The following is a 15,103-nucleotide window of genomic DNA, read 5'->3' as shown; positions in this document are numbered from 1 at the left end:
ACATGTAGCCTATTTTATTTGCAGTAAAGAACTTTGAGAGGACGTTCTCTGTTCTATCGCTTTTTTATTACGTCATCCCGCGGCGCCAAATCATGCACTCTGTTCCAATGAAAAGTGATGAGCAAAAAAGTCATGAGAAGCCACGGTAAAATTGTAAAAACGTTTTTTTTAATGACCATGAGGGACTAACTTTACTTTTTAAACAGTCACCTGCCTATAAACAAGATTACACATAGGAGATTATCCAATTTGTCGTGTTAAAGTGGGATTACAAATTAATGTGGATTATGTATTGATTTTTTGCACGTGACGTCATAACCCTCATGGGAACGCCCCCTCCGGGACACTGGACGTCAAAAAAGCCTCTTACCTGTATTGTAATCATTGAATCTCATACAGCGTAAAGTCCTTTATCTAATCGATTATTTTGTAAAATGGTCATATCTTGCTGTGCGATTGGTTGTACAAACAGACAAAGGAGTAAACCAAATGTTGCTTTTTATCGCATACCTACTAATGAAGACAAGATGTCGATTGATAGCAGCAATCAACAGAAAGGACTGGCAGCCCACAAAGTATTCACAGAATTGCAGCGATCATTCTATGCGAGGTTAGTAGATAAATGTTCATGCATTTTACTAGTAAACGTACACTAACAAAGATTGTAACAGAGGTGTCGAATTGCGTGTTTCAAATCACATTAACGAGCCAGATAGTTAGCGTCCACTCCAACTGCACGAACACACATCTTAGTTTTAAAATGTACCTTCTTCAAAACTATTAAGTACATTTGACTGTTCAATAAAGACAAACTCTGGCAGGGTTTTTACTTTCTTTACCTGGTTTTCCCATTTCTGTCTACTACAGCCTCGTCCTCGAGGGCCGAAGTCCTGCAGGTTTATTGTTTCTGTCCTGGAGATCTTGGTATCAGATGTGTTTGGAGGACGGAAATATCTCAAACTTGCCCCTAAGAACCAGGGTTGGTGAAGCTTGGCCTACATGATTGACACCTCTATTTATTCTAAAAGAAAAACGCATACCAACAGGTTTTGTAGTAGTCATATTAGCTACCGTAATTTAATACATTTATTTCTAAATTCATAAAGTTAGCAAAGCTCGAGTAAGTTGTTTTAGCATGTGATTCCCCCCACCCAACTTTTAGTCAAATTATCACAGTGGGTCTTAAATTGACAGTAAAAAAATGTGTTAATGGTGGATGGATCCGTATATTTTAGAATCTGTACTTGTTTAGGAGAGTTTAATCAGTACTTCTGTTAGTGTTTCCCATCTCTGACCATCAGTAATACTTTAGTGACATAATGACATGCTTTTGTACACCTTTATACTGCCTAAAAAATAATTAAAAAAACATACTCTGAGCTGTACTTAAATAATGGTTCAATTAAAATGTATTGCAAACCCAATAAAGTGAAATAAAAATTGGATTTAAATGTTTAAAAACACAGCTTTTAAAGTTTAAATGTAAATGCAATTGCACTTAATGACTTTAAAATTTTTTACAAAACTGATCTGATGTTTGATTGTATTCCACGTTTTGAATGTTTAGAATTCTATTAGTATTTTTAATTCAATTATTCTTTCGCGTTACACTAGAAAGCCCACATACGCACCACTAATGGTATGAGAGCAGTCATTGCAAGTCGCCGCTAGTCGGCGCTCTCCTCCTCCCACTTGATTCTCCAACGCTCACTCATCCTGATCCTTCCCTTTCTCCCTCCCTCCAATACTCCCTCCTCCTCTCTGGTTGTAGTAATTCAGTCACCGCGCACACGGCTCATCTTTTTGGTGTCACGGTGCCACTGAGAAGAGGCTCCGACGGAACTGCCGCGCGTCAGGGACACGACCAGCCACCGTCCATCCCCCTCGGTTAATAGCGACAAGCCGCCGCGGGCGATGACACTGACGCACTGAGGCAGGAATACACGACGAAGACGCAAAAATGACGGTGGACTTTGAAGAATGTGTCAAGGATTCGCCCCGGTTCAGGTAAGACTGCTGCGCTAAACGGCACGCCTTCTTTTACGCATGATTTTTTTTCTCCCCCCTCCTGACGAGAGGCGAAGACTGCTTGCATCAACAGGGTGAACAAATCTAATCATACACTCCTAAATGTCATTCAAAGGGCAATGCCGTACTTGAATAAAAAAAAAAGAAAATGAATGTGTTATGTATGTAATTTATGAACGTATATTGCAAGCAACGTGGGCTCAGTATTAAAGAGAGAGAGAGAGGGAAAAAAAGGGGATAATATGGTCATTGCTTAATGCTCAATCCAGTAGGAGCCATTTGCTAGTGAAAGTGCCGATGTAATGATTTAGTTAATTGATCGGTCGTCTTGTTGAGATAATTCATTCATGTGGCCTTCATGAGACAGCGTGTGTGAGAAGGGCCTTCCTTGCCTCAGCATGGACATACATTGCATGTCCTTGCAGCTGCATTTGTGTCCTGGCTGGCCAAGAAATCAGCAGGGAGGTGAGAATGCTCTCTGCGGGGAAGAGGGCATATTTACCAGGCATACATCCAGATGTTTGGCCCCCTTGTCTGCCCACTGAGGGAGGGGGAGGGCGGCGGTAGCTGCACTCCGTCCACGTGCCAGCCAGGCTTGGAAGCTTCTCATGCAAATCAATGGAGATAAGTAGTTTCACGGTGTCAGCGTCTGTTGCCGATGTGTTGCTTCCCTTTTAGTTTGCTTGCATGTGAGATCTTGCTGTTAGCAGTAGACAACCTCAATTAGAGGATGGAGTGAGCGAGCGAGCTAACGGGAGAGACTTTGATGGATGGCGAGGACGAAAGGTCACCGCAAGAGGCAGAGAAAGGGCTCTCCCATGCGCTCAAGCGGACCGCTCTTTGGAAAATTCCGCCATACACACGGAGAACAATGTCGTGTCGGTTAAAAATGAGGTTGTGATGTAACGTGGGTCAAAATGATGTCTGCTCTGTCATTAACACCCAACATGTAATAGATACTTGTAAAAAAAAAAAAAGCTGTGGTGCCTGTGGAAGACAAGGTTTATCCCGTCGAAGATTGTAGGGAACTGGAACCTGTGGCCTGCCGTACATGAGTGATGTGGCAGAAACCAAAGGAACTGTTGCACCGTTTTCAGCTACGAGTTTTCGTGAGTGGCTGACCGCCAGCCTCTGGTTTTGCTGCCATTCAAAGGTTTGAATCTCTTGTGACACGGCGTCTCGTCAGGTGTAACAATAGCCAATTAAGTGACAGTGAAAATAACAAATCAGCAAAGAGCGTAAGTTATGTCCTTTGGACATTTCCTACGTATTTTTACCCGGTGTAGTTGGCGAACAAATGTAGCCGACCCTCTGCGCATGTGAGGCGAGTAGTGTTGGTATTGCACAGTGGAAGAGCCGCATTCTCCATACTGTTCCTATTGTTAGTACACATTATCAGGTTCGATTATCTCTACTTTTTGTCAGCCGTGTTTGACCTCTGCTCAAGTTACAGATCAGCTGTTTTGAATTAAAATCATTCCACAATACTGGAACCAATATGTGCATTCGGATTTCTCAAAACCTCTTTCAACATGTTGGAACCCTAAAATGATGCTCGCATGCATCAGCTCGGGGTTACACGATTTAAAAGGACATTCTTCGTCATTGAAGGTGACTGAAGCAGGTCGGAATGTTTTTCGAGTCGAGCGGCGTTTCCCTCTTTATTGGAGTGACCGTCTTCTTGGCTCTGGTTATTGTGTCATTTTAGAAAAGCAGCATGAGAGTCATTGCTGTGTGTTCTCCCACGCCCGATGCTACAGCAGCTCCTTCCCGCCCACTCCCAGCAGGTTTTAACTTGTGCAACTTCTTCTGTGTTTTTGCATGACTGAGTGTTCATGGACGAGTACCGAAGGTATGCTGAGCATCTGCAACACACGTCTCTTTGTTCATTCATCAACCTCGTCGTGCCCTTGTCCTGCCACTCACCTGCCGTGTTCGTTCACCACAACAATGTGGAGATAAAGCTGGTGCACCTGCTCAGTGCGGTTGTACAAGGAGGTTGTCATCTGATTCCTTCGAGGCAGGGCTCATTGTTTCTGTTTTTATCCCTTGCGCAGCTTTTGGTTCATTTCTTCTTGAGCATTTCTGTTGCTAATAGTTTCATTTTAAGGGTTTTGATTGTTTTTTTTTTGGGGGGGGGGTCTACTTGGGTGGGTGGACTCGAGGTGGGGGTGTGTGGCTATCTCAGTCCTGTTTACTTTTCTCTAACCTCATGATCCACAAGGGAGTGACAGCGAACTAATGTTACATGCGGTATATCTGTCGCGACACGTTTAGTTTTTTATATATTTTTATTACATTTTCTTGAAAACTTCTTGGGTGGTGGCCAGTTTACTTGGGTGGCCCGCCCAAGTATTTACATGGTGTGGGAAACACTGAGTATTTTTTGTGTAATCCTGCTAACAGACAAATAGGAGTTTAACTTGTTGAAATGAGTCTTTGTGAGTGTGAAATGTATTCAATTGAATGCTTTATCATACTTCACATTCAAATTTCATTTTTAATTTTAATTGGAGTTCGAATAATAATCAGTTGCCAAACTGCTGGGCACACTAATGTAATTTAATAATGATATATCATATCATATCTGAGGTGACAAACCTGTGGAATCAGGACACAAACGCAGACAAGACGCGGGAAAGAGTCTTTACATACAAAAATACAAAGTAACAACAAAGAGCAGCGGGATTAAGATGACTTTGAAGTAAAAACTTGACGGTGAAACCTTAACTGGAAGGGGCTGGAAACCTCAACGTGCTGAGAGAAACCTCAGCTAAGGAACCTCAACGTATTGACAGGTGTTTGAGTAACTTTTGCTAGGGCAATGCCTAATTCTATATGACAGTATAAAGGCCTATATGATAAAATAAGAGTGACTAGACATATTAAGAGTGCAACTGCATACCAACTGACCACATGATAATCGTAAGGGACAAAGTAACTGACAACATCAACATCATAACACAATGACCCCATGAAATAAGTGTGACAAGTCAATGTAAGAGTGACTAATTTAGGCTCATAGCAACTGACTTCTTTATCATATTATCTTCATTAGGGACATAGTAACTGCATAAGCGACTGTCAACATCATGACACAATGGCCCCATAAAATAAGACTGACTAGTCAAAGTAAGAGTGATTACTTAAAGAACATAGCAACTGATCACATTATCACCGCAAGGGACATAGTAACTGCAAAAGACTAGACAAATTAAGAGTGACTAATATAGGCACATAGCAACTGGATAGCAACTGAGTGCATTATCACATTATCATCATAAGAGACATAGTAACTGCATATGATTAGACTAATTAATGATTAGCTAAGGGTGACTAATACATCATCAACATAATCAAACATTACCGTCATAAGGGACATAGTAACTGCATAAGCAATTGACAACATAAACATAACACAATGACCCAACCCAAAACACAGTCATAAATTAATTCGATCAAAATATGCACACAGTATCATATTTGCTTGGGAACACTGACGGAAACAAAGCAGATAAAGAATTGAAGCAGACAGGATTCTAAATTTTTTTATAAAGTAACATCATTTGCAGTGAGAGATGCGGTAAAACATGCCATATGCATCTGTTATGAAGCATGCATGCTTAACATATGTCTTTGTTTTCATACTGATTTGCTTTTCACCGAACCGGAGCTTTGTGTATAGGACTCGTATTTAGCTGTTGACACACATTCTGCCATAACCAAACCCATATGTCACGCTTCAAGTCTGTGTTCATAAACGGTGTCTTGTAAATATGAAAAATGGCCTCCAGTAATATTTATACCAGGTCAGCGTGTACGCAGCTGTGCGGTAAAAGAACCCAACACACCAGTCTGTTTCCTCTTCAAACAAGTTCACCCTCATTCCGAATGTGACACATGATTAAATGTCTTATTGGGGAACAATATGACGCCATGGTAACTGGTATCCTCATTCAAAACATAACTCAGATTCAGGACAAAATCGCGCACGATTACAAAATATTACTATTACAAAATCTATCTTTGCATGCTTTTCAATGAAGAGGAAAACACAGCATTTCATTGTTCACCTTCACATCTGCAGTTGAATATTTTCATTGTTCACCTTCACATCTGCAGTTGAATGTTGTTCAACCTGCTTGATGGCTGATAATCACATCATCTCTTCAGCTTCCAAGCCAAGTTGAATGATAAAAACAAAACAAATGCACAGAAGGGCATTCTTGTCTTTCTCAAAGCGGAACGGGCGTGGAAGATGACGTCGCGTTGTTTCCCCAAGGTTTTTTTTTTTGCCTCGTCTAGAGTGGTTGCTATGGTTACCTGCGATGAGGATGAGCAGTCACAATCTGTCTGGGTATATTTATTTAAAGAGCCAACAGTGGGTGGCAAAAGGTTGAAAGTGTAAACAAGTTATCATGATCATATTCAAATTCATGTGATTTTGCCAAATGTACTCTGTTGTAAATATGGTTTGTTTAGTAAGGATGTTTTATTTGATTCTTTTTGATGTGAAGGGAAGTGGCCTGATCGTTTGTATTGACGACAAAAAAATGTATGTTTATTTTGTAACTAGGACAGATGCTGACTTAATTCATTGTGTTAAACCTCCAAAATGGAACACAATCTGTTCTGGGACTGTGATTGTTTTTTTTAATAAAAAAAAAAAATTGGAAGTAAGAAAAAAAAAGTGTCAAAATTATTTTCTGAGAATCTAATATGAATAAAGGGGATTCATGATTTACTTAAAAGATTTTGAAAGTGCTTGGCTGCCATCTCAGATTTGGCTTACTGACATGACTTTAAAATCTCCTGTCTATTTATTGGCAGATTAAAGATGCTCTGGATATCTGTCTGGCGCCGTGCTTTTTGCATAAGTGTCTGGATTACTTCCTGCGTCACGGCTTTTAGTCCTGCATATCATCTCTTCACCTGTCTGAGATAATGCTGTACGGTGGCTCGGCTGCCTGAAATATGAAAATGCAACCCGATTGTGTGAAAGGTGGGAAAGTTGTCTCCCACCAACGAGCTGGAGTCTGGAAAGTGTAACATGATGAACTTGACAGAAGAATGAAGTTGTCTGTTTCACACAGTGTCCTTACGGCTTGAAAGTATTTCAGCGAAAACCACTTTGAAATCCCCCATTGACCCTTCGAACCTGGCTGGAAATAGACATCAGCAAACATTAAGAAGGATTCCAGACCACTCACATTAAGTTCACTCATTCCAAACACCGGCTCGGATGTGTTCTGGCACAAACATGTTGCTGTGACAGGAAGACCCCAACACTGTTGACCTAGAATGATCATATAGTGCTTATACTTTATATATACTGTACATCTTATGATTTGACAATGCACAGCTTTGCTTAAGAATTTTCTCCAAATTGCTCGCCCCATAAATCTGGCAAATACCATACTATTGCATTTGGCTATAATCTCCAGGGATTTGCATCACAGAGATGTCGATTTTCTTTGGAAGGTATAGCAAGGTCAAGCAATTTATTTGTACTTGATTTAGTCCCTTGTATGATCACAATGTATTTGTGGGTCAATTTGCTCTTAACTTCCAGACTTTGTTTAATCTGAGCTCAATTGAATTTTGATTAATGAAGATAAGCGGTACGGAAAATGGATGGATGGATTGATGGCTGTGTCTCGAAGCAATTGTGCAAAATGAAAGCACAATTGGCTGCAACCAGCAGAGGCGCGTTGCTTTAGGCTCAACTAGTTTGTGACCTGCGAAGCTAAGCTACATGCTCCGTTCCTGAATTAGCGATTTTTGGCCGTTCTTATTCCTTATGATCTCGTGAAATGTCATCAGTGCTGTTCCACTTGGAAGTACGCAAGGAATGCATCGGTTGGACACTTGTCAAGATTTGGCTGGGAGAATATCCCAAGATGCATTTTGTGCGGCTATCACGGTCGGAAATTCATCAGCGTTCACGAAGAAGCCTACATAGCCATTCCAGTTTACAAAGTGGCGAGCGTTCTTCGGAAATGCGCTCTTGCGCGCTTTTTAGAAAGACCATACTTGGCGAGTTCACTTCATATTGAGAAATAACCTTTTCACTATGACACAACTCGTCAGGGCAGCAATACTGTATTCAATAGCAACGTGACTCTTGTCTAGGAACAGGAGTTTAAAATTGGGCTGCGACTAACAATTATTTGATAACACTGGCCAACAGGAAATTTTAATCAGAGATGGCTTTATGTGTCGCTAAAAGTATTTTTGATGCTAATAAAAAAAAATCTTGTTTTTCCAGCACATCAGGTTTTTGAGATATTAGTTTCATTTTTTGTTTGACCTGTAAAAACTTGCACAATACAGATTTTTACCATGCATTGTAATTTATAGCTAGGACCCCCCCAAAAAATCCACCTGGTAGCTACTGAAGCTAACCCTTAATTCATAAATATTACAATAATGTATATTTTGGGTTTATCAAATTATCAATGATTTGGTGTGGTCGCTAATATGTCAGAAAATAGACACCATTGTTGATCATTGTTTCCCAAAGTTAAAGCAGATATTTGCAAATGTCTTTTGTCTCCTTTCATGGAATACTACAGAAATCTGAGAATGTTTACTGATGTCAGACTGAAATTTCAAGAATTTGGACAATTTGAAATTACATGATGGCAATAAATAATGAATCGATTTTCAGTCGATTAATTTTTCTTAGTGTTATTAAGTAATTGTACCTCCGTTTTAAAACATTCATGGAGTGTTTCTCTCGCCCATTTAATTCATTAAACGGAAAGTCGGCCTTAAACATTTCTTGACGTTATGTGATCTCACTAGTCTAAACATGACCGTCTGATTAATGAGAGACATTTGTGGATTATGAGTTTTGAAGCAAAATCCATCTGTTTTTTTCCATTTCACGGGCCGCCATTTTGCCACTTGCTGTCGACCGAAGATGACATCTCGGTTGCTCGACAGCAAGTGGCTAAATGGCCGACTTCTGATATTGATAAAAACTGCTGGATTTTGCTGCTTAACTCATATTTTACTAACACAATATTAACCAGGCTGTCGTGTTTAGACTAGTGAGGTCACATAGAACATATTATTGTCAAGACATTTTTGGGGGGGTTGACTTCCACTTTAAAATAACAATTGAACAATGAATAGTTTCTGGGTCATCACTTCATCGTCAAGTCTTGAGACACACATCTTAAATCAGCCAAATGACAATCAAGGTTGAATTAAACCCCTTCCTTCGTAACCGACACACACACACTTCCCAGAAGAGTGGAAAGCTACAAAGTGTATGTGGGGGGGGACTTGTCTTAAATTTTCACTTTCTGTAGCAGTAAATGCCTAATAGTGTAGTCAACGCTGTCTTAACATTTTAGCAGCACGAGTGCTTGTAAAATATCAAGAAGGCCCCTCACCAGATCACATCAATACTGTGTCTCTGGCCGTGCATGTAAAGGTAGGCAGACTTTCTGTCATGTCGGGAGCTTGAAACATTCCTGCTAGTTGAAAGACTTGTGGAGATGTTGTGTCACGGCGGAGGGCAGCAGAAGTCTCGCTGTTTGTTCTGACAGCACACTCAGAGTTATATAAGTGTCTGATTTACACATTTGTGAGATGAGTATCCTCCTCAACAAACTGACTGCTCCCTGACCAGGAGTGAAAGTAACTGAAGTGAAAGTTACAATGCTGATTTAGTCATTTTCAAATATGTAAATGAGGGAAACGTCATTTCTAAGCAGTCTTCGGTGTACACTGCTGATGGTTGCCTACCAAACCAGCTTTTCCTGCTTGCATTTCAGTGGTGAGTATTTATTCTTAAACATTGGCTGCTGATCTATTGTGGTTTTATCATTGGCAAGAATAATCACAGTTACCATTATGTAGACTAGAGTGTTCCAGTGCTGCCCTTCTTATGAAGGAGAAGATGCGTCACTGCTGGTAAGCTGTCATTGGTGATTGATTGACGTGGAGATAGAAAGCTAATTCTCATCACAAGTCTCTGAGTCCTGCAGACAGGAAATAAAATAACATTCATTATTGATTTTTTTTTTCTCTGTCAAGAATTTATGGTTGGCATCATATTTGTCTACTTTTCAGTGCCCTTGAGTGGTGACATTAAAGTGGAAGAGATTTTCTGTGATCTCCTAGTTATTGTGTAACTGTTTGTTTCTTTGTTTTTACATTTGTTTAACATGAGGTGATTTTAAGCAATTTTATGTGCGGTATATGTGGAAGCTATCATGCTAAACCAGGGTAAATTTGTATTTGATACAAATTGAGCATTAAGCAACACTTTAAAGTAAATTTTGAAAATGTGATCACACGTTCAGGGTCCAGACACATTTAATTCATTTTGATTTAATAGGCTCTTATTACATTTCATGACTTTGAACCATAAGAAATTACTAGGTTTTGTCCTCCCTTTAGCGCTTTGATAGTTTTATGTCTTGGTGGAAATACTTTTTAATTGGCTGGTAGGAACAGCAAAGTACAGCCTCATCAATTTGATGGCCTCTTTCTATTTAAACGTTTTTCTGATGAGGTGCTGTATAAGATTCATGACCACCCTATTTTTGACTGGCGAGTCTAGTCAGCCAATATAGGCTAAAAATCCTGATGTGAGCCTGAACAAGATATGGAATCAGAAAATGGACGTCGAGATGGATGGACAACAATATCAACCATCTCTTTTTTATTTTACACAAAATATTGCCCAGTAAATAGTTGGGTTGGGTATTGGATTGAACATATAAATGCAATACAAAATATAGATAAAAGTGAACGAAAATAAAAGTTAATCAAGAAGAAAGAAAAAAAGCCAGTCTGAATGCACGATTGCATGAATCCATATGCCATGCGTGGGCTGAACACGTTTTCCTACATGCCTGTGGGACGCACAGTAGCTTGACATCATTCCAGCACGTGGACAACTTGGGCTGAATCCACGACGAAGCAGCTTTCCTGCCACTCAGCTGCACGTGCCGCTGCGGGGACTTAGCGTGGAAGCCATATATGAAATAGGATTATCGCCAACCACACTCTCTGATTAAATCAACTGGATAGTCGACACACAACATGCAAGCTCACACACTGTCACCCTCGCACTCACTTGACCTTCATGGGGACATTAATTATTTGCACATACATTGATTCCTTAAGGTACAGGTCGAATTCGTTATACTCACATTACTCATACATTAAATCAACTGGATGTTTTGTTGCATGTTTTTGATCATTAACGCACACACTTCAGTATACTGTATTAATGTGTTGCGCCTTTAAATGGCTTGGCCCGTTGAGTGCCTCGTAGCTCTTTTTAGCTCTCGCTTTCTCTTCCATGCACAGCAGCTCCGACAGCGAAGACTGTGGGTTTACATAACCAACAAATGCTCAATGGATGCTGCACACACTTTCTAGTGTTTCTTAAAGGAAAAGTCACCCCCCCCCAAATTTTCTTTATACCATGTTCTATGCACCCCCAATAGTTCTGATTAATATTACATTTGTGGAATGCGAATTAAGCAGCAAAATCCACCTGTTTTTATCCATCTCAGGGGGCGGCCATTTTGCCACTTGCTGTCCACTAAAATTGACATCACAGTTGCTCAGGGCCCAGGTAATGACCAATCATGACTCACCAGTTTTCCGAGTTTGGTCATGTGATGTTTGCAAGCTGAGCCGTGATTGGTCATTACCTGGACTCTGAGCAACTGCGACGTCATTTTCAGTCGATAGCAAGTGGCAAAATGCCCCCCCCCCCCTTCAGATGGATACAAATTAGAGGATTTTGCTGTGTTTAGACTATTGGGGATGGATAGAAAATATTATTGTAGAGAAAATGTTATGGTTGACTTATTATTAATAGCATAATCCTCAGTTTCACCATTTTGGGAGCCACACTGAAAGCTAATTTACAGCCAAAAAACAAATGTACCCAAAATATGTGACACTTGGAGTGAATGACGTTACTATGCGAATGATGGATGTCAAATAGCAGTTTTGAACCCAAATAACATTTGTCCTAAAAAATCAAAAAAAAATTGATGAGCGACGGCTCGTATCTCGAAAAACTTGCAAGTCGGGGAACTTGTATGTAATCTTACATTTTTGCGCCTCAAACATTTTAAGATGTCTGAAATTCATAAATTTTTTATCCCTGTTTTGTTTTATTTTGATGAATTGGTACTTCTTAAAACCTTAATCACAATTATTGACATGTTGCTTCCACACAAGTGAACATCTTGTGCTCTCCCTGTCAATCCACTGGCCAGCTAAATTCATGAAAAAAACATTCCTATAACTTCCATCCCAATCCGCCAAAACTGACCCGTCTTCTTTTTTTCTGCTCAAGCTGCAGGCATTATCTGACCCGTGAACTCGCAAATTCACCGTAGGGATCTCGCTTCCCAGGAAGTCGTTAAATGGCAGGCACAAATCTGAGTGCAAAATGTGAAATGTATCTGTGTTGGCCACGACTCAGCGCTGACTGTCACACGTTAGGCCATGCATGAATAAACCCTCTCAGGACTTTACACGCATGTACACATGTTTGCGAAAACAGAGAAAACTGAGAAGCATGTGTTTGTTTTTCACACTTTAAACCTTAACCTAGGTCATATACTGGAGGTGTGATAAAGTTAAAATCTGGTCATTTCCTGGTGTGAAAGGTTAAGCGGTGTCAAGCTAACTTAAGGTAGAACGCAATATATCCATCCCAAATGTACTGAAATCCAAATGAAAGTTTTGCGGCAGAAAAAGAACTGTCTGCTTCTTGATGGTGTTGATGAACTTTTTATTGGTGCTTAAAGGTTTTTTTTTAAAGGCTTTTTGAGGCAGATGAACTATTTAGAACTCAGCATCAATGTGGATTCAGATGAGCAGTGGGCTTTCTGGGACATGTTTTGTGACCACTTCACAAGGTCTCAAGCGCGTAAGCATACACATATTTGCATGTTGTTTGATGATGAAAATTCACGTCCTCTACAATTAACGTGATTGAAGTGGATGTTTGTCTGCACTCAATGTGGCAATCATATGGTGTCATTTAGTTCTCCTTGACTTAAAAAGGACAGCCCAAGAAGGGAGAGAAGTCATCTCTCATTCTTTTGTCATCTTCTCTTTCATACTTTGTAGCTCACACAGATGCCCTTGAGTTTTCCGACTTTTACTTTCTTTCTCTCACCTTGCTGTGATGCAATCTATCTGCGTGTCTCTTGTGGAGTGGCGATTACAAGTGAAACACCTAATGCAGTGTTTCCCAACCTTTTATTGAGCCGAGGCACATATTTGACATGAGCAAAAATCTCATCTCATGGAACACCATCGAACAAAAACAGTGGCAGTAAAACAGGGCAAAATTCAGATGTAAGAAGTTGCACGTCATTTGTAGTTTAGCCAAATGTGAGAGTGTAGAAGCATTTCGACAGATCTTGAGTAGAGAATGCTCTAGAACCAAACTGCGGACTCATTTTGTAGCTCTCACAGTCACCAAAAGATCAGAATGTTGTAAGCGTAAAGCTCAGGTTGTCGTCATTGTTAAATGGGTAATTTCTTGCGGCACATTTGATGATCTCTCACGGCTCACCAAAGTGCTATGGCACATTGGTTAGGAATCACTGGGACATGTTTTGTGACCACTTCATAAGGTCGCAGGCATGTGGGAGGCATCCCAACGGGAAATGAAAAAGAAGCGTATAAAAATTTTGTGAACAGATTGTGATAATTAATAGATTCATATAAATGGAATGTGCAAAGCAGAAAACATGGGCGAGACCATTAGTGAGACAACCCCTATTCCAGAAGGTGTAGCTTCGATATGACCAAGGACAAGTTGATTACGTTTTTGATCATGATCACTTTTGATACTGATTCAAATGAGAAAGTCAGAGTGTGACTCTCAATTGTTGGTTTGTTAACAGGGCAGTCCGAGTGTAACTTTGTGGAACATATATCTTGGTGGTGACACTGCAATTTCAATATCACTGGGGAAATGTGGATTCTCTCTCTCTCTCCCTCTCAAAAAAAAAAAAGATTTAGTCACTGGAATGTTGAAGGAAAGCAGAGTAACTTTGAGAGACCACAGGGAAACGTGCAAACACAGAAAGGTGCGAGCTGAGATTCGGAACTCTAGCGTTCCTCACATCGCTATTTCCATTTTTATTGCTCTTGTTTCTTTTTTGTCATCTCTTTGGTTTCTCTCCCTCCGTCCATGTTGACTGCTGTGTGGTGAAAGCAAAGGTAGTTTTGTGGAGACGGACTCATATTATCTTTGGTAAACATGTTTCTCTCTTGGTCGTTTAAGTGGTTTTGATTTCCTGGTTGCTCGTTGGTGTGTCATCTTTGATGATGCTTCGCACCGGCCTTGACCCTCACCGACCCAAAAACATTGTGGCGCCGAAACCACACGAGTGCTTGACAATCCAATCTTCTAAAAGAATACAAGCGCTGATTTTGCTCTCAGAAACGGATGGATTCCCTTGTCGCGGACCCTTTTACTACATTCTCCAACTTGCACTTGCGGAATTCCTTGTAACCAAATGAAAACATTCCCATATGCCGTGTCAGCAGTCCCACACTTTCTTGGATCCATAACCCCCTGAACCCCCCGTCCCCCCATGTGACACACTTGCACTTGTTCATATGGGCTTGGAGAGGGGGCTTCTTTCCATTTGTTGGATGGATTGCCAATCCTATCCAAGTGGGGAAATCAGAACAGCTGAGGCCCACTCACTGATCAGTAATGGACAGTTTGTCTTGAGACCGACAAGGAAGTATTACAGTATACTGTTGCATTGGTATGTGCGTGCAGAGTCATGGCGGGAAAGCCAATGAGTGAATGTGCATATCCCATTGGACTAGCCAAATGTAGCTGGATGAACCAGAAGGTTGTGTAGGAGAGATGTTGGCCACAGAGGAAGAAGATTAAGATTCATGTCTTTGTGAAACAAGCACAAATTTCACGGTAACTGCCACTGGAAGTTGACTTTGGACCAAAGAGCAACAAGTGCAACCGTAACTTAAGCTCGTGCTGTGAACCGGCAGTTACACTCATTGTATCTCACACCTGGGAAAGTAATTGCATCAACTT

The 15,103-nt window shown here is 40.5% G+C and overlaps 1 protein-coding gene across 4 annotated transcripts in view; it reads left to right on the top strand.

Moving 5' to 3' along the window:
• The first annotated feature begins 964 nt into the window (after window positions 1-964).
• The window catches only part of LOC147167011 (arf-GAP with coiled-coil, ANK repeat and PH domain-containing protein 3-like), a 58,936-nt gene continuing 44,797 nt past the window's right edge, over window positions 965-15,103 (top strand). For all 4 annotated transcript variants that reach the window (XM_086086455.1, XM_086086456.1, XM_086086454.1 and 1 more), the window contains exons 1-2: window positions 965-979; window positions 1,772-2,007. In XM_086086455.1, coding sequence (XP_085942581.1) covers window positions 1,961-2,007 — 47 coding nt within the window. In that variant the 5' untranslated portion in view covers window positions 965-979; window positions 1,772-1,960. The remainder of the gene's footprint in view (window positions 980-1,771; window positions 2,008-15,103) is intronic.

Source organism: Leptonotus elevatus, chromosome 10 (assembly GCF_054856555.1).
Source record: "Leptonotus elevatus isolate MCC_2025b chromosome 10, RoL_Lele_1.0, whole genome shotgun sequence".
NCBI lineage: Eukaryota > Metazoa > Chordata > Actinopteri > Syngnathiformes > Syngnathidae > Leptonotus > Leptonotus elevatus.
This window is presented reverse-complemented; position numbering and strand designations above follow the sequence as displayed.